The sequence below is a fragment of the Kryptolebias marmoratus genome, linkage group LG7 (assembly GCF_001649575.2).
Source record: "Kryptolebias marmoratus isolate JLee-2015 linkage group LG7, ASM164957v2, whole genome shotgun sequence".
Taxonomy (NCBI): Eukaryota; Metazoa; Chordata; class Actinopteri; order Cyprinodontiformes; family Rivulidae; genus Kryptolebias; species Kryptolebias marmoratus.
The window spans coordinates 8,073,881-8,093,794 of record NC_051436.1 but is presented as its reverse complement, the minus strand read 5'-3'; the positions used below and the strand labels follow the sequence as shown (position 1 = coordinate 8,093,794).

Here is a 19,914-nt window from a genome sequence, read left to right as displayed (position 1 = left end):
GAGCCGTTGCCAAGCTGCCCAATCATTACTGCAGCTTAAGTACCTTTCATTTCCAATTTCATACTGCTTACTCGAGACCAATAGAAAGCAATTTTGTGAGCACAATGTAATAAAGATTTTCTTTATTGTGAGCAATGTTGCAACCCACTGTTTCAACATATTTTGATAAAATATCATGCTGAGCCGGAGGTTTTTTTCTCCCACGTATTGCTGAGGTTATTTCTGTAGATAAAGAACCTGGGGCTGAAAAGTATTAACGCTGAGCTTATATGGTTTTAAAAAGCTTTTAATATTCACTTCCATGGAACACTGTCTCTCCTGGCTTTAAATTTGCCCTATGTGATTTTATATTTTACAGTTCAATTATCAGTAATAAGGGACTGTTATCATTTCCTGCTTCACAAAGATGAAAAAGGGCTAGAATACATAAATGAACTCATCTGAAGTGTGGTAATCTAATATATTCCATACAGTCCTCCTAATCATCTTTATGTGACCAGTTTACAATACTTTCATGACTTATATTGTATATTTTTGTTTATAATGACAATGACACCATGACTGTAGGCGTGACTTAAAGCCCCACATCCCTGGAGCGCAGAGATGTCTAGCATCTTTTTCAGTCAATGGCTAACTCAAGCAGTTGGCGCATGTTTACCAAAATGTTCTTGAAGTAACTTTTTTAATAATAAAATAGCTATACTATAACAAAACTATTCAAAGATCTACATGCTGCAGTCTTAAAACTATTAACTTTTTTGCCACACATTTTAAATCTAAAAGTTTAGACTAATTGTTAATTTATGTTATAGATTTCTATTTTCTTTTTTTTACTAAGTTTACACTTTTGATAGTATTTAAGCTTGAGGGGGTAACTGTTTTTTATGCATGAGTGGTGTAAAAGTAACTTTTCCATAAAGTAGTATCTCCATCAATATTTTAAAGTCTTTCTGCTTCACTGTTTTGTGCAGTCGAGAACAGCAATACTAAAAATCCATATTACGCATAACTAAAGCACATAATGTATAGTTTCAGCCGTTGCTGTCCAGTAAATGTGCCATTAGTGTAGAGATGTGCTAAAATAGTTTTTGGCTGAAGGGGCATATTTAGGTCAGTGTTCTAATATTGACACACTCCACCTCCATGGTGATATTTAATCATCTCAAAGTGTTGCTATACAGTTTGTTCCTACAGAGCAAACTATTTCATTCGAATCACTAAAAAAAATGTATTTTTCCTTCCAGTCTATCGATCCTGGTCAACAGTTCACATGGGAGCACTCCAACCTGGAGGTCAACAAACCAAAGAACAGATACGCCAATGTAATTGCCTACGATCACTCCAGAGTCTTACTCTCCGCTATTGATGGTATGCCACACACTAAACTCTTCCCTCCAAACTGCTGCATTGATTCTACAGATGGTTTATAGAAATATGTATTAAAGACCTCAAGAATGCAACCATACTGGTAAAATTACATTAGAATCAAACAGAAGAATGACGATACCTTGGATGGTCACAAAAGAGATAACTGCACTTTTTCCTCAATAGGCAAACTGGGTATGTACAGTTGGAAATAAAGGAAGTTTTAGGGCAGAAATAAAGTTCTAGAAAGAAAATAAGTCAAACTAGGCATACCAAAATGATATTTGTTTTTATGTCTTAGAAACCTCACGAGGTGAGATGTTCCCACTTGCAGAGATTGATGGTTTAAAGGCCTCCAAAAGCAAAGAGAGGGTAAAATTCAAACAGTTGGAAAAACATTGAACAATCGTGGCTTGATTTGGTCAATAAACCAAAATGTGAAATCATAGCAACTATGTCCACACAACTTTTTAAAATATAAAAACATAAATGCTTTGTTATTCCACGATTTTTCAAACTTTGAAGAATACTAAAATAAATTGCATAGGGACACTGAAAAGAGGTTGCACTGTGCTGAAAGTAACATGATTTTTTTTTATGATCTTTATATATATATTTTACGATCACAATGTCACATACAGACCAGTGCTTTAAGATACTGTCATGCCTTAAAGATGGGTTGCACAACATAGCTTCTAATAAATGAAAGGGCACTTTAAACTGGCCTTCCAAAGTACTAGCCTATTCATCAGTTTATGATTAAACACTACTGCACACAACAATTAAGTAACCATTTCCTTTCAGAGCATACTAGGAGTAGTAAATGAATAATGTGACAACAACAGATAAAGACTTAAGAGAGCTCGTTTTGCAGCCTCTCAAAAACACCAAACAATTTAAGTGTTGATGGAGCTCCATTAGTCGGCCATATAAACACTTCTGCACAATCACGCTGGAGCCTTTATGTTGTTGAAAGTGAGTAGATCTCTGCCAGACGGACACGAGGGACATTCTCTCTTCCTTCTACAGCTTAAACAAAGCCTTTTGGCAAGCAGTCTGTCCATTGTTTACTTTGATTGAGTTCTTTGAATAAAAAGGGATTTGGGATTTGACATCAGAGATTGAAGTTCGAATATATTGATGTGGGGATGGATCAGCAGAATCTTCTGCAAACAGATGTCCTGATGCTTGAGTACGTTTCTAGACTTAATTGTTGCAACATCACTAAAATTGCTTTACTTTCATGAATGACGAAGCGTGTCTTGCCAAGTTGTCTGAGTATTCCTTTGAACGGAAGTAAACTATTAAATCCTTAAAACATTGTTGAACCCTCATCTGGCAAAACAGGACTTTAATGTTCTAATTACTACGCATTTGTTTTTGTTGATGTGTAAAATGTTGAACATTTAGGGGGTTTTGAAACAAAATGATTTAATTTTCCAACACATAATTTACTATGGTTTGAGTTTATGATTTAGTCCATGGGCCCGATGCTAAGCATTACACATACCTGTGCTAAACATTATCGAAGGCTTGCTATAAATGCAGTTATTCATATTTTCTCTGAAAAAATAAGATTTTGTGTATTCCCAATTAGGTTTATAAAGTGCTTAAAGATGGAAAAAGCACCTCCATTTCATGAAGGGCAAAAGTGTGCACCAACACTGAGCTGCCCACAGATGTGCCTGCCTTTTAATTGTCTTTAGTATTTTTTTAACCTTCACCAAAATTAGCCAAACCAATCAATCTGTCACCTCCAAGTATGTTCTCTGAAGATTTTGTCTACTTTACAGTTCGGAAAACTAGGTTTATGTAATATCTCCCACTCAAATATTTTTAAGTCAAGAAGCTGCAAAAAGCATTTTCCTTTTTCTATGAAAGTAGATTTTTAACTGCTTGCATCTTGACAGACACAGTTTATTAAGAAAATGTAAATACAGCAATTTACCAATTATCATCCTAACAATTTTACACCATAAAAGCCGTCTGTATTTCTTTTTGATTCCTTTGCTTTCTTCTGACGAGAGCTGAGTTCTAACCAGCGCCACTAAAACAGCAATGTTTATTTCTTAATAGCCATGTTGACTTCGAAAATGGAAGAATTTATACAAATCCTGAGTGACAGAAAAGAATAGAAGCAAAATCCATTTGCAAATGTACATTTAACAACTTGCCTCGTTCTCATTAAACTGCAGTAATGTCTCTGTTTGGTTTTTTTCTTTTCAAATTGAAAACACACTGGGCTTAATTGTACTTATCCCTTGTCCATCACAGAAATGCACAGCTGCCTGGCTGTGTGGACAACTTCAACAGCAAAAGTGAGGGCGGGAGAAAAAAAAAATGTGGGTGGGTTCTTTTAATGTGTTCATATTCCATTTTCTCCCTTTTTTCTGTTGAATAAGTTACCTGGGAGTAAAAGAGAGTCTGAGGGAGTGGAATGAGAGGAAGCAGTTGGAGTTGGCGGGGGGGGGGGCTTTCTCTGAGACGTGGCGCCCATGCAGATGAGACTTATCTTGGTCGACCATGTGTGCACGGAGCCCCTAAACTGCCAGTCCTAAAGCATTGACTAGCTGTCAGCTCTGTCTGTTTCGCCTGGATTCGAAAAGGCTGCTGTGCCTTTCATTTATTATAAGCAAAGGAAAGAGGGAGCGAGGAGAGCTGGGGGAAAATTGTTTTGCTAGTTTCTTGTTGGTTTGTTTTTCTCCTTGTGAGACCAAGCTTTATCTTTAAGTCAGTTGCAGATATGGAATAGGGAAATGTGTTGTTGATAGCAAACACAAATCCCTTTGGATAGTAACGCTGCCTCTAAAAGTGACTTTTTTTGCTATATTTTGAACAGAAAATGTTGGCTTTACTGAAATAATTTCAGGAAACACAAAGGAGGGTCTGACATTGTGGTAAATGAACATTTTGGCAATTTGAGGCTACCTATTGGAAAAAAAAAACGTGGACAAAGTTACAAAGGCCACAATCATATTTTCTATGCAATTTCTTTTTTTTTAAACAAGTTTAGGACTGTTATTTTATCAAAGTTCTCCACCTTTCTCCTTTAAGGGATTCCTGGAAGTGACTATATCAACGCCAACTACATAGATGGTTACAGGAAGCAAAATGCTTACATCGCCACTCAAGGATCTCTACCGGAAACATTTGGTGAATTTTGGAGAATGATCTGGGAGCAGAGGAGTGCCATTATTGTCATGATGACCAAACTGGAGGAAAGGTCCAGGGTAAAGGACAAAAACTGGCACCATTTTTCATGCTAAACTGATTGCTGTTACAGAGTGTTCACCAATTTATACTTGACTTATTGTATTGGTCTTGTACAACTGAAGACACAAAATTACAATTAGTGATAAACAGACTTAAGAGCCCCATCTACACTACTGTTGATGTGTTTTTCTGCTGCACTTGGCCCTTCAGTTCACACACAAATAGACTTTGAGGTGAAAACTACTGAGATTTTTAAAAACTGTTTCTCCATCAAAACCATGGACTGGAAATACAGAGCTTTTTTTTTTTGAAACAATGATGTAGCAGCCAGCCTATATTGTCCATGCCCTAGAAACACAAACAACTGGGTTTTTTTTTCTGCGTCTCTCACTTTATTCTGATCCTGTCATCAATAATTTTTGATTGTGTGCTGAAATGGATAAAAAACTAAATGTGATTTTTGTATTCATTAGTAATAATAATAATCATTTAACTTTTAGTAGATGATGCACTCTTGCACTCTGTAGACTGGTGTCATAAGGAAAAATGTAAAGCTGTAGCTGGCATTAATACCAATGTGGGGGGGCTATTTTTTTAGAAACCTATTTATTTTCTCTCCAATATCAGCCGTGCCTCTTTTTATAAGCTAAAGACTAACGCTGCAATTGAATAGTGTTTTATTGGCCGTTTACTTGGAAACAAAGCTGTAGACTGAAGAAGCAATAAAGCTGAGACAATAATATGACTGGACGATGTGGCTACATTTGTAATTATAGAGTGAGTCGGGACAATTAATAGCACTGTTGACTGCATACAAATATCTCAGGGCATTTTATTGATTTGAAAATTAAACTCACTCAGAAGAAATGAGGGCAGATATCAGCATTTATTTTGACATTTGTCTTTGTTTTAGGGAACCTCACAGCCTAAACATGAAATATGTTGCAAAAATGGACCAATATACTTTTATCTCACTACATATTGGGCATAAAGCATTCCTAAATGCCTATTCAGACATAATCTAATGTGACATTTCTCTATCCTGCAGGTAAAATGTGATCAATACTGGCCCACGAGAGGGACAGAGACATACGGTCTCATCCAAGTAACATTGTTAGACACAGTGGAATTGGCCACATACTGTGTCAGGACATTTGCACTTTTTAAAGTAAGGATTTTGTTTTACGGTATTCAATTCAACCGCATCGCAGCTATGAAGTGTCTGACACAAGCTATGTTCGTTACCTTTTCTCATTTCCATATTCAGAATGGTTCCAGCGAAAAGCGAGAGGTAAGGCAGTTCCAGTTCACCGCCTGGCCGGACCACGGGGTACCAGAACACCCCACTCCGTTTCTCGCCTTCCTGAGACGAGTGAAAGCTTGCAATCCCCCAGATGCGGGGCCCATGGTGGTGCACTGCAGGTAAGAAACAATATGGTTTTGCAAAAATATCCTGAAGCATGAAATTGATTTTTTTCCTCTCCATTTCCTGTAATGAATAAATGAATACATACTGTATTGGGAAAAAAAATTCTTGGTTATTTAGAGGTTCATATTTTAGTCATTTGTGTAATGATAATATCAAGAAGAGTTTCAACTTGAACCAGAAGAAAAACTATTGATGAAAGGAGAATCTGTGTCAAGTGAATTACAGCCCAAGCAAGTCGTCCCACTGTTTTTCACTTGAGCTCAAAAAGGTGTTTTCTGCATCACGGCACAAAGAGTACCAGTGTCATCCCCCTCGGCAATCTTAAAAAAATCTCCTCCTACACAGCGACACCAACACAGATACATGCTGACCTGTCGTATTCCATGCTGCATCACTAACATGTCACACATCACCAACCCACAAGTCTTTGCTTAATACATCCAATAACTTACACGCCGATTTCCTGTCTCCCAGCTACATAAGAAGCCTCACTCTCCAACAGAGAGCTCAAACATTAAACATAATTTTCTGGCTTCTCCTAACTCTGGGAGTCATCAGAGGCTCTGTGGAGAAAAGGCAACATAAGGAGTGAAAAAAAAAATTAAGAAGCAGTGACAGTGAGTGTAAAAGATGCAAACTTTTGTCAAAAAGTGACAAAAAGGAAAGGGGGGGATTACTGAAGATTTAGTGTAGAATTACCACATGCTGAAGTTAATTAGTGCTAGTTGGCAAACTGCTTCAAATTAAGAGAGAGAGGGGAAAAAGTCTACTAAAAGGGAAAATGCAGGAATTAATGTCAGGCTGCAGATTGGGGTTTGAAATTTGTCTGGCTTCCGATCAGATACAGTCATGTCCACGCTCCAAATCCTTCAACAGGCCTTTCCCTAATTTCATGTTTCACCACCATCCTAAATGGAGCAAGATGTTAAATTTACATGCTCACAAAATACCATTATGCTTGTGTAGTGGTTAAGTTGTTACATGCAAGATAGAATTTTTTATTTCTCTAGCGCATATAAAAAGTCACATTTATGCTCCAAGGATAAACAAAAGTAAATGCTTATAATTGACCAACTAAACAAGTTGTGGTAGGAAATTTACACCATTCTTTTTCCATGTTGGACTGACTGTACAACTTCGTTTTAAAAGCAAGAATTGAGTGCACAAGTCTGCATTTAATATGGATTTTATCTAATCCACAGATTAAATAAAATCCACAAATTCTGCATCCAGTTTTTATTTTTAAAAGTCCATAATGTGTGCATGTAAACATCTGACTGCAACTGAATAGACTTGCCTGACTATAATGAGGGTCATATTTGTGACTTTTACAGATCAGTTACAATTATTCTTCCTAAAAAAAACCATTATTGCTGGTATTATCTTCTGTCTGTATGAATCCATATTGACAACATAACAAAGATTTCTATTAAAAAGATGTCTTACAAAGCGGAACTAAGAAAGTTCATAAAAGAATTCAAATTGTGTGGTGTTTTCTTACGCAACATGATTAATATAGTTTTTGTGGGTGGTTAATCCATCGCCCACAGCATTATTTCAGAGTATCCACTAAAATGCATTCATGTGTTTTCCACTGCAGTGGGAACATCTTCGGAGACTTAGTCCCAGAAACATTTTCACGTTTCCATTTATACTCAAAGTCATGAACTGTTTTCTCCTGTAGAAAAAAAAAACGCTTGGGCATTGGAAGGTTACAGCAGAGTTCAAAAGGACAAGATTAAATGTTAAAAAGATCAAGGCCTTTAAGCTTCCAGTCACCCAGAAGGATAAACTTTTCATCTAAAATATTTAAGAGATTCCACCTAGGCATTTTCCCCTGACTATGTGTTGTTGTAACCAGCCTATTCAGGTTAGAGAAACATCTTCTTTCAGAATATTTAAGTTTTAACCACCTTCTCTAAGGCATAAGTGAATTTACTTTTGGGTATTTGAGAACTATTTGTTTTTAGAACTGTCAGTAGGCTCGTCATTGTATAAGTATTACGGTTGCACAATATTATACCTGGTTAAGTACATTTAGACGTAGAGGGGATAAAACAAGAGAATATCTCCAATCAGTTCACGTGTGTCAGTAAAAAAATTGGGATTTCTTGGCCCTGAATCTGTTTAGAAATTATCAGCCTTTTTGAAAATCCTAATGCATCCAGAGAAACTGTCTTCATTGACATGTTTGACATCATGAGGATGTGTCCTCAGAGAATAAGATTCAACATCGTCCCCTCATTTCCATTAAGCTGAAAGGCATTGCCCCAATCTTACCGAAAGCCAAGGTCTCCACTCTTGCCACATGTCAAAGCATCCTTGGGCAAGACACTAATATATGCATATATGTGTGTGATTGACAGGAAAGGGATTCTAAATATAAAATATAAGCACTGTTCAGTATGTACAGTATTGCGCCAACGTTTTAAATCATCTCTCATTTTTATATTTCACTTCCAAGCTTGTAGTCCTGATCCATAGTTTTTAGCTTTTTAATGGTCTTACGTTTTTCTGTAGATTTGGACTGCTTTTTGACTCACTTTCTGTCCAGTACCTGACCAGTTTCATAGTAATGGTTTGGTTGGAGTTAAATGACCTAAATAAACAATGAATAAATCAGGCACAAAAAAACTCAAACTCAAAAGATAACCCAGCGGTGCTGTACACACACAACCAGAAAGAAATTGGATTGTTAGCCAGTAACTAGCCCTGCTGCTAAAGTACACTAGCTAGCACTTTAGCTTGTAACTTTACTAGGAGCCTGTCCTGAAACAAAATGTTACCATTTATTTTTAAGTTCAACAAGGTGAATTCCAAAGAGTGGTTAGCAAAAATTAAATTTAAACTTTAAACTTTTGCAAAAGTACATGTGAATCTTTGAGTTAAAAACCTCTAAGTAAAACAGACACCATTTGGTTTAAGGGTGGACCCTTCACAATTTTACCAAACTAAAGGGTACAAAGGACTCTGCCCACTCTCTTACTTCGGTATCAGCTCATAAAGGGAAAACACTTGCTTTACATGACAAGAATCAGTTTGAAAGGTTCAACACCTTCGCTTTGTTCATAAATTATTTTCAGTTCGAACACACAAAAGTATTCATACACAGTAAGGACTAGAATTATCTTCCCCTTTATGAGCAAACCAGTTATCCTGGTGAGTTTAATTTAATCTATGTGTGCATGTTTTATAGGCGGAGCAGCAGAATACTGACAGTTTAGCTGACAGCTAGAGATTTTGTAACAATACATATGTAATTGCTTTCACTGCTGCTAATGCTTTATCTTCACAGAACCCATTGCAGCTGTGTTTTACACTGCCTTTTTTTCTCCTCTCCCATCCCTTATTCCCTAAACTCTTGGAAAGCACATTAGTCTGACACTTTAGTGTGTGTCAACGGCCAAGGCAGCTGCTTTTGAATAGCTGAAAAGGCAGTGTCAGGTCATTAGTGCGGTCAGTCTGCCAGCCCTCCTTCAACTGCCAAATGTACTGACAGCTTTCTGCACCAACACACATCTCTTGTCAATAAAGGGATATTACACATGTTGCTTGCATTTCCTGGTTCGTCTTTTTTTTTTTTTGAAGGGGGGGGGGCACTACTGCTGTGAATTTCTGCCGCTCACCTTTCAGAAAACTAACCTGAGAACTTCTCTGACTGCATAACACCACTCTCCTCTCCTCCTCCCCATCCCTCATCTCCCTCCGTCTCCATCTCGAGCTCTGTGCTGTCACTCTGTCATTTACTCTCCAGCAGGTCATCACTCTCCCACATTCAAGACTGCAGCATAAATGTTTTCAGCTGCGGTAAAAGGGGGGGAAATCTCCAGTCTCTCTATGCAAAGCTCAAAGGGCTTCGGTGCTTTCAGACCTGGAAGTGATTCATTCCTCAAATATCCCTGGGATGCCTTTACGTTTCTTTTGCACTAAAGTTCCTCTCCTTTCACTTGCATGCACTTTTAATTTTGAAAGAGAAAAAAAAAGTCTCATTCAGCCAATTTTTTGCCATTTTGTAAATGATCATGAGATCATTTGCAAAGGCTAGTACTTCCCTTGTGTGTCTTTATTCTGTCTGCAGCATGGCACATTAAGTAGACTTGGTCCTGAGGGACCAGCTTCACTGCCTCTTGAGTTTCCCTTTCTGTTCCCTCAGAGCAAATAAAAAAACAAATGCTTCCTCCTCAGAAAGACGAGGCACACGAGTCTGGCTCACACCTCACAGGCATGTCAGCCTAATGAATTTAATAACCTATTTACCTTTGAGTGCCATGTGCAAGGACTTGCCTTGTCAAAGCCAAGCTTTGTGGGAGGTGAAAGGAGAGGCAACGAACAAGATCTGACACAACCTTGTTGCCCTACAATAAATAAATTATCATCAGAAAGCATCTTCTATTCTGGTCTGAACATGTAAAGTTGCAGAAGCGAGCTTTTCCGAGCCGTCAGCACAATGGGCTGCATTTATTCAGCATGCTTCCATGTGACCTGCAAGGAGAGGTCAAAGTGAAACATTTCCCCTCCTTTTTGCCAGAATTGTTGTTTTTTTTCCCCACCTGCGCATTTCACACATTAATGTAAAAAAGTGCCAGTGTGAATCTTAATGAAGAGACCTGCCTTTTAGTGCCTCTTAATAAGCTCTCGCGTCATTTAGGTGCACTGTGCTACGCTAATGGCCTTAATTGTAGTCAGCTGCACTTCTCCAACGTTGCCTAGCACATTAACAAGTCCGTGGGCAAAGATGTGTCTCTCAAATTTACAGCAGTGTATCACTTTTGCTGTTGTGGCACTTTTCAAAGCCATGAGCAAAAGGTTAAAAGTACCTGTTGCGTAAGTGCATAAGGTCTGGTCAGGTCGAATGCACAAATGGGGTCTAGAGGTGAAACTAGATTGCCAAACTGCTTTGAGGTGTTCTAAAGGCTCAATCCTTCCTCTGCATAGAGGCACTTCAGACACAAATATACCTCGAGTTGAATGCCTCATTCTATAGTTACAAAAATGGTGGAGAGTAACTTGGCCTTGCAGAGAGAACTTCTTGAAGCTTCTGAACATGACAAAAAAGACACTTTCTGTTGAAGGGATAGTTCAGATCTTTAACTAATAGTTAGACCAAGTTTACATGAGATCAAAGTGGATTACTGCAGCCTTAAAACTTTCTTTTCAGAAAGTTGAAAGTGATCCTTCTGAAGACTTTCCCACAGAGCAGCACTGTAAAACATCTGAGCTATTGTTTTAAGATCAGCCCAATTTTAGCCTAGATAGACAGGTTGGATGACATGTAGACATCTTTTCAGCCCAGAAATGTTCCCTTAGTTGCCTTATTCATTTTCCATTCTTCCATTTTCCACCACAGTGCTGGGGTTGGACGCACAGGTTGCTTCATTGTGATCGATGCCATGCTGGAGCGTATCAAGCATGAGAAGACCGTGGATATCTACGGACATGTAACGCTAATGCGTGCCCAACGCAACTACATGGTGCAGACAGAAGACCAGTATGTCTTTATACACGACGCGCTTCAGGAGGCCGTCAATTGCGGCACCACCGAAGTGCCCGCCAGAAACCTCTACGCCTACATCCAGAAACTGACACAGATAGAGGGTGGAGAGAATGTCACGGGCATGGAGCTTGAGTTCAAGGTAAAAATTGTTTTTTAGTGTAATCTGAATATATTGTTTTTGGACGTTTGTTTCAAGTTACACCCAAGCTTCAGTTTCCAAACTCTTGTTTCCAGACCTAGTTTGGCCCAAGTAGACATCATGGGGCCTGTGGTTTCCTCTTTATTTAATTTAGCCCACTTGCTTGTGTAATACAACATGATATATTCCTCCTTATTGCTTTTCCCTTCCATACCCCCTTTCTTTAGCCACATAGGTCTTAGTTTACAAAGAAAATGCCAAACATGGATTTTCCCTACCACAGAACATTTGTCTTTCCACATTTGGTTAATTAAAAACCAGCTTTGTTCAGCTGACCATTTTTTATTCATTCTTATTTTTAAGATTAGTAAATCTCCAAAGAGATTTCTGTCAGGACAAAGTAAGAACCTAAACATCAATGCCTACAACTGGTTTCAATTTGCTCACGTGCCCTTATCTTTCTCTCTTTGCCATGCAGCGTTTAGCCAACACTAAAGCCCACACATCACGATTCATCAGTGCCAATCTCCCCTGCAACAAGTTCAAGAACCGCCTTGTTAACATAATGCCATACGAGTCCACACGAGTGTGTCTTCAGCCCATCCGAGGAGTTGAAGGCTCGGACTACATCAATGCTAGTTTCATTGATGGATACAGGTAAGTGCAAAAACAAATTAGAACCAAGCTCTGCAAAGTAAGAAATCATCATACACCCCTCAAAAAATGCAGGCAATTAAATATATTTTTGTTTTATCTCTCACCGTTTCAGGCAACAGAAGGCTTACATTGCAACACAGGGACCCCTGGCAGAGACCACTGAGGACTTCTGGAGAATGCTCTGGGAGCACAACTCCACTATTGTAGTCATGCTTACCAAGCTTAGAGAAATGGGCAGGGTATGCATACTCTAATGCTCTTATCACTGTTCCGACAGCTTTATAAAAAATACTATACAAAGATTCTAGCTGCAGATATGATAGGAATACAAAAACTAAATTTGTAGGGAACATCACAATAAAGTCAGTTTATGAAGATGATGTGACTCACTTTGGTCCGTTTCTCCAGGAAAAATGCCACCAGTACTGGCCAGCAGAGAGGTCAGCCAGATACCAGTACTTTGTGGTGGACCCCATGGCTGAATATAACATGCCCCAGTATATCCTGAGGGAGTTCAAAGTGACTGATGCCAGGGTAAGATGTGCTTTCATAAAGCAAATGATAAAGAAAAATACTTGTGGGACTGGAGCTCAAAAATCCAAGTTTTATCCTTGAGACATTCAAAATGACTGGATCCCAATAAAACTGTAAGTCACTGGTGCAAAAGAAATTCCAATGACAGTAGAATCATAAGCTATAGAATTAGTTGTTTTTTTTACCTGAAGAGAAGTAAATTTGAATAACAAGGTTAAAGACTTTGACGGTAGTTGCTGACATTTATTTGAAGGATTCATTAGATGAAAAATTTGGCATTTGCACAATTATTTGTTTATACCAAATTATGGCCCAAAGTGTAAATGGAAATTTGTGGAAGTTATGACACATGTCAGAGTATAAAAAATAAATAAATGTTGTGCCGACAGCACTGAGCTGCCACAGTTTTTAATTCCATCAAAGGCTTAGACAGATAAATGTTGCAGCCTCCCTCCTTTTTAGAGAATGTTACACTGTCTCGTCAAAGGGATTGCTTTCCTTATCGAGGGGGATACAACATCATATAAGCGATGCGCACCCTCAAAGTCGAGACTCCCTACACCCTGTCAAGAGTAGCACATCAAAGCAATCAAAATCTTTAGTGTTCATGTTAAACGCATTCAGGTATAACGCGAGACATCTTTAAAAACATGTTCTTTCTGCTTTCTTCCAGTTTAAACTCAAACATGATGGTGAGGTTTCTGGAAAGTAGATTTCTAGCAATGTTCTAATTTTTCCTTTCGGTTTCAGGACGGCCAGTCACGGACAGTACGGCAATTTCAGTTCACAGACTGGCCTGAACAAGGAGTGCCAAAGTCAGGGGAGGGTTTCATCGATTTCATTGGCCAAGTACATAAAACAAAAGAGCAGTTCGGCCAAGATGGTCCAATCACGGTCCACTGTAGGTAGGTGACCAACTGGCATAACCAAACAATCTTTCTACTGAGAGTGCACCAATCACATGCACAAGTATTTCTGGCTACATACTAGACCTCTTTGCCTTTTTGTTCTCTCTTGCACAGCGCGGGTGTTGGTAGAACTGGAGTTTTCATCACCCTCAGCATCGTCTTGGAACGAATGAGATACGAGGGAGTAGTAGACATCTTTCAGACAGTGAAGATGCTACGGACACAAAGACCAGCCATGGTACAGACAGAGGTGAGGTGCTACCGTACTGTGTGTGCTCATCTACTGTATTATTATTTTACACCAGTTGTTTGAATGTCCTGGGAGGATTTCAAGAATCCTCTTGAGCCACAGAGATTAACTCTTTAGCAAGTCTCTGTTAAATGCCATGATTAATTTAGTAGCTGAATCAGACTACAGTAGTCCCCACTGCAGTTTTATTACATCATTTCAAAAATGCTTGCCAATGTTTTCACACCATTTTGTATTTTTGAACACTTGTTTTTAATCTTTGGAGAAGAAAAAGAGCCAGTTAAGTGATTATGTGCAGAAAAAAAGAGAGGATTTGGACACTGATGTCTTCTCTCTTTCCAGGATCAATACCAATTCTGCTACAGAGCTGGCTTGGAATATTTGGGAAGCTTTGATCACTATGCAACGTAAAACACCCAGTATTGGAAGATAAAAGCGGAGGGCCCTTTGGGAAAAAAACAAATCCTAGTGAGCCTCTCTTCTGAGCCATAAATTCCTGCTTGAGAAAGTACTCCTTAACTCCTTGCTAACAATTCGTTAAGTGTTGGATGTGTGACATGACTTGACAAAAAAAATGAAAAAGATCATTTCCGGAGGACCAAGTATTTCCTAACCCCAATAAGAAAACCTTGCCTTGGTACAAAGCGAGGGAATCCGAACTGTTGAAGCATCATGTGGAATTACCCTTTCTTTATGCTTCAAGGATTCATTTTTGGGGGCTCATAAAACTAAATGAAACCAACACAAGAAAAGAGTAAACGAACAATAACGGCATCGTCAGAAATGCATCAGTGATTATGACCCATAACGAGAGATGACGGAGGCACACAGAACTGCAGAGGGAAACAACTCAATGCACATTGTTGAAGAAAAATATGTTTAAAAAAAATCTGTTTCACAATCAAGTCCACAGATGAACCATTGCAAAAGAAGACAACACTTGGTCCACAAGAGCAAGACAGACTAAGTAATAATGAATAAATACCCCTTTTTCCTGTCACAATATTAATCATTTCAGTTTGGGGCAGAGAGTAACATCAAAATGAAATAAATCAAAACTATTGATTTAGTTTTTTAGTACTTTACTAAACAGCTGATGTGCTTTTTTTTAACTGTGTGATTTTTTTTTCTACACAAATTTATCACTTAGAGGAAAAAAAAAGTGATAAAACGTTTTTTTTTTGTTTATTTTTAAAGCTGTAGAACTGTTCTAATGTATGTGCCGTTTTGCAGAGAATTATTGTTTTTATTTGTTTTGTTACACTTGGTGCAAAAACTTTACACTACCAAAATGTAACTTTGTCTCAAGTTATTTTTTGGTGTGTGTGCCCGTTCATATTTTTTTTACTTTTTGTTCCTGTCCACGATCATTAACATGGTAACTTTATTACTTCCATTATATAAACCGGGGATTTGCGGAATCAACAGGGATGAGCAAAGTATGAAGTTGCTGCTACAGATTATCTTAGTTCTTCCATTTTACAATGACAAGAGAGAATCTGATGATTTGGTCAAGAATATATAAGTATATGGTACAGAATGTCAAATATATGTAAAATATGTATATCAAAGCATAGATATAACATTCTAAATATATAGATAAAGGTTATATAAAAGAGGGATTTGTCTATGAAAGCTTTCAGAGTAAGAGTTGTGTGCTATGGGGGAAATTAAGATATTTTTCACTGGAATGCACATCAGTAAGACAAAACTGTATTCTGATTCAGTGCATCTTTTTCTTGTGCAATAAATGTGTTTTAGATAGGGTTTCATGTGGCTATGTTACTCACTCATGGCATTATTATCCCCTCCACACAAACACAGGTGACAGTGAAAGCATCATTTTAAATACAGATTCTAATTAAAGACAGAGGGGTCACTTACAGCTCCACACAATAGGGCAAAAGGTACAAAGACGTCACTTTCTTGTGGTTCTTTAAAGCAGTCAGTGGTAATGAAATATATTTGTTTCTTTTTGCATTTAGAGTGCCTTATATTTATGCCTGTTTTTATAATGTTTCATTTAAAATTATTGTATCCTTTGAGTAATGTAGGCATTTAATGTAAATGAAAATGTAAAAAGTTTATTTACCTTTCATTTTGTCACATGATGAGATTATAAAATATGCAAATAAGAGCATTTCAGAGGTCATAGGTTTCATTTTCAGTGGCCTTACTATGGCTGAGTGTATTAGAACTGAACAGTGACCGCTACAAAAACGCTACGATAGAAGATTTTTCAGACAAAGTCAGGGAAGAGACTGGTAAAGGACGGTGTATTAAGTACAAAGCCAAAGGCCGAAATCAGTCCCCCTCTACAACAAGTATTGTTTTAATAACAAATATTTTTTTCTCCATTAAAATAACAAAAAAACCTTGGTCTAAATGATTTTATTAAAATCATGCTTAGCTGCCTCAGTAACGGTTGCAGTTTGTTAATTTTTTTTGAAACCCTGTCTACTGGACTCCAGATATTTATTTAAACTGATTTTAGTTTTTTTTTTTTTTCATTTAAAAAATTGAAAAAAATGCTGTTTTCTGCCTCAGTAACAGTCTGCAACAGGCTGTTTATTTTATTAAACTTCCAGTTTATTGAAAATTTTGGTTTCAAAACATTACCTCAGGCCCTGTTTACTTCACTCCAGATATTCATTTGAGCTGATTTGAAAAGTCTGAATTATTTTAATAAACACTTAGCTGCCTCAGCAGCAGGCTGCAACAAGTTTTTTTTTAAAACTGATAAACAATGATTCTTGAAGTTTGCTTCAAATTAATGTTTAAATGGGTCCTTTCTAAATGGCTACAGAAAGTGTTTTTTAAACCAATTTATTTTTTATTCTTAAAGAACTCGATATTATTGTCAGATTTATTCATTTAAATGCAAAGATACCCGAGCCGTGTCACCGAAGGCCAATAGCATATCACAATACAAAGAACAAATGATGTTTGTTTAAAAATTCTCCTAAAACCATTGTAGCTAATGTATACAATGTCAGCCCAGCTAACAACCTATTCACTGTACAATCAAAGCTTAATAATGACAGGATCATGAAATAAGGTAAAAACAGCTCTGTTGTTGTTGTTTTGGCTTCAAAGGCAACAAATGGTGGACATGCTTAAAACAAGCTCCTGCTATAAGTTTCTTAAAACCTCTGTATGTGAACAAGAGGTGCAAACACAGCAGAGGTTTCAGTTTTTTAAAAAAATATCTGAAGTTGTGCAGACAGGGCCATTAAAATTTTAACTATTTTAGTGTTTAAAACAATTGAGCAAAAATTGCTGATTTGGTGATAGGATGCTCAGCACAGATCGACAGTGAAGGGTTCCTTTATTCTTCATGCCTTTTTCAGTTCATGCGAGAGCAGATATAAAGAAAATACCCGTTCTGTTATCCTGACAATCCTAAACTGTGTGCCATGTCCACTTTTTCTAACTTAAAGACATGATTTTCGCAACTTTACTTACTTCACTAATGGCTTCATGGATGTGCATTCCAGGTGCTTTCTTTTCCCTAATTAACTCAAGCAGAGTTTTTATTTTTATGTTTCGTCATAAAAAGTCTCAGAACATGCTTATTTGCTCATCTATTTTTTGTCTTTAGTTGATTCTTCTTTTTTTCCAAATGCATCATAAAGAATGGCAGAGTGGCCAAAACTGGTCAAAGTAGGGAAGACTTGCACTTTCTCTTTGTACTATGCACTGCCCTATTGATTCGAAACCCAATAATATATTACTTGAACCCATCTATTTAAAAAAAATCTCAAACATTCACTTTGTGTGTATGTAAATAACACAGAAACAGTATCAACCCTTTGGGAAAAAAAAAAAAGACAAAAAAAAAAAAACTTTGTGGGGGGGGGGAAAAGAGCATCCGATCTGATGCCATGGTAACTCCAGCAGACGACTTCAGACAAATCTGTCCCCCAACCATCTGTTCTCGTGGCTTTGCCATTCAAGCTTGGAGTGTCATTAACAGAAGTAAACGTTGTGTTCTCTGCTCTCTCTCTATCTATCTCTCGTCTGGATGCATAGACTGATAAATAAATAATTGTAAAAAAAAAGACAAAAAAAAAAAACATGGCTTGTTAAAAGATTATACAATTACCTCTGATTAGTTGTAAGCGTAAACTGTTTCTTTTTTTCTGAATGAAAGGAGTGCTTTTTATTTTCTTACTTAGGTCACATTGGTGGAGAAAGAAGTCTGTAAGAAAATCAGTTCTTTGCTGACACAAGTTCCATTTGTTATAAATGAATTCTATTAAAAAATGTCAGTGTTATGCATCGGCGTTTCGCTTGTTTCCCTCTACCTCACTTTGACTCGGAAAGACTGATGAAGCCATTTTACCCCCTACTGGTCTGGGTCCAACACATTATCCACAGTTCTCGTGAAATGGGGAAATTGAGTCTCACCACATTTGAACAGATTTCCATTGCTTTGGTTTTTCTGTTACTGATGTCAGCCACAATGAATCATCCCAGGAACCTCTGACAAATGAAGTGCAATGTTTTTAAAGCTGCTTTGCTTTTTAACTCTCACTTTGGTCATCCCAGTAAAACACCCGTATGTTTTGTATCAGAAAATTACACCCTCAGTTCAGTTTTGTTAAATGTAGTTTTGTATAGCTGCCCCTTTAAAAAAAATACTGTTTGTTCTTGTGTTTCATCTATTGCTTATTTACTTTGGGTAAACAGTAGATCTTTATAAGAGTGGTTCTGCGGAAAGATTATGTATAAGTAATATTTATTGTAGATTTCTGTCTTTGAACAGTCTCAGTTGGGAGAATTACTTTAATTGTGTTCGAACTGATGAGCTAAAGGCTAGTCCGTGCGGGGCCAGGACCAAAATAGTTACTCATCTGAAAACAATTCAGCTATTCATGCAAACAGCATTTTATAAACTTTTAAATCAATTTTAAACTACCTGATCATTTACAAGCACAAACAGCAGCAGCCAGCTTTAGCCTTTTTGACAAAATTTTATATTTTGCCATAACTACTGTGCAAAAGGTCTATAAACTAGATTGGAGAAGTTCTAAAAGCAATCTACCTCTGTGTTGGTCATATTTGTTTTTACTTCCATGTTATGGTTTAAAAAAAAAACTATTATTTTGAAAGTATCTCAATTCTAGGGTTAAGGTAAAAGTGGGTATGTATGTATGTATGTACGGGGTTGGGGGTTAGACAGATGTGATAGTAAAGTTAGGATAGGGGGCAAGACAGTACACTGTGTCAATTTAGTATTTTCATTTAACAATTAGAAATTGTCCTGTGTGTCATTTCCCAGCTTCAATGACCTTACAAATATGTGGCCTATGCTGGCAGAATGAGCACAGGCTGTAGTGCCCAAAAAAATAAAAGGGGGGGAAATATTGATTTTTGTGTAAAAATGACTCCATAAAGACACCATATTGCGATCCTGGTAAATAAAACTGCAAATAATCTATCTTTAAATCAAAGTTTTCAAACAGGTATGTCTTCAGAAATAATTTTTTGTTTTATACCATTAAGAATTTTTTATTGCCTGCTACCATAACGCCAGGAAATCCTTTTGCATAATGTCACTGTGAGGCTTTTTAAATATATGGCTGGAATTCCCGATGACATCACTCCAGACCGATAAAAAATCCAGTTATCAAAAACCAGCACTCATAAACAAAACTAGATTGTTGCCAGCACAGGTGATAGATTGCCAAATTTCAACTAACTACATATCCTTTTGAAGCTTTTGAGATGGACAAGTTTAAAATAACTCAATATTGAATAATTCCTCATTTTGCCAGCAAGGGACACGTGTGGGCTCACTAAACAGAAACCCATACAAACTCCATTCATCTAATCTATTTGAGAAAACATACAATTTTTATGCCATGCACATACCTATAACTTCCTTAAAGTCTATGTTTAAAGTAAAGTGAAATGAAATTA

General features: G+C 37.3%; 1 protein-coding gene across 41 annotated transcripts in view; it reads left to right on the top strand.

The window, feature by feature from the left end:
- Positions 1 to 18,097, top strand: part of LOC108234849 (protein tyrosine phosphatase receptor type D) — a 441,438-nt gene extending 423,341 nt beyond the window's left edge. For all 41 annotated transcript variants that reach the window (XM_017414393.3, XM_017414387.3, XM_017414372.3 and 38 more), the window contains 11 exons: positions 1,245 to 1,368; positions 4,420 to 4,595; positions 5,627 to 5,746; positions 5,846 to 6,000; positions 11,355 to 11,640; positions 12,119 to 12,297; positions 12,410 to 12,536; positions 12,706 to 12,831; positions 13,582 to 13,736; positions 13,854 to 13,989; positions 14,332 to 18,097. In XM_017414393.3, coding sequence (XP_017269882.1) covers positions 1,245 to 1,368; positions 4,420 to 4,595; positions 5,627 to 5,746; positions 5,846 to 6,000; positions 11,355 to 11,640; positions 12,119 to 12,297; positions 12,410 to 12,536; positions 12,706 to 12,831; positions 13,582 to 13,736; positions 13,854 to 13,989; positions 14,332 to 14,400 — 1,653 coding nt within the window. In that variant the 3' untranslated portion in view covers positions 14,401 to 18,097. The remainder of the gene's footprint in view (positions 1 to 1,244; positions 1,369 to 4,419; positions 4,596 to 5,626; positions 5,747 to 5,845; positions 6,001 to 11,354; positions 11,641 to 12,118; positions 12,298 to 12,409; positions 12,537 to 12,705; positions 12,832 to 13,581; positions 13,737 to 13,853; positions 13,990 to 14,331) is intronic.
- Positions 18,098 to 19,914: the final 1,817 nt, after the last annotated feature.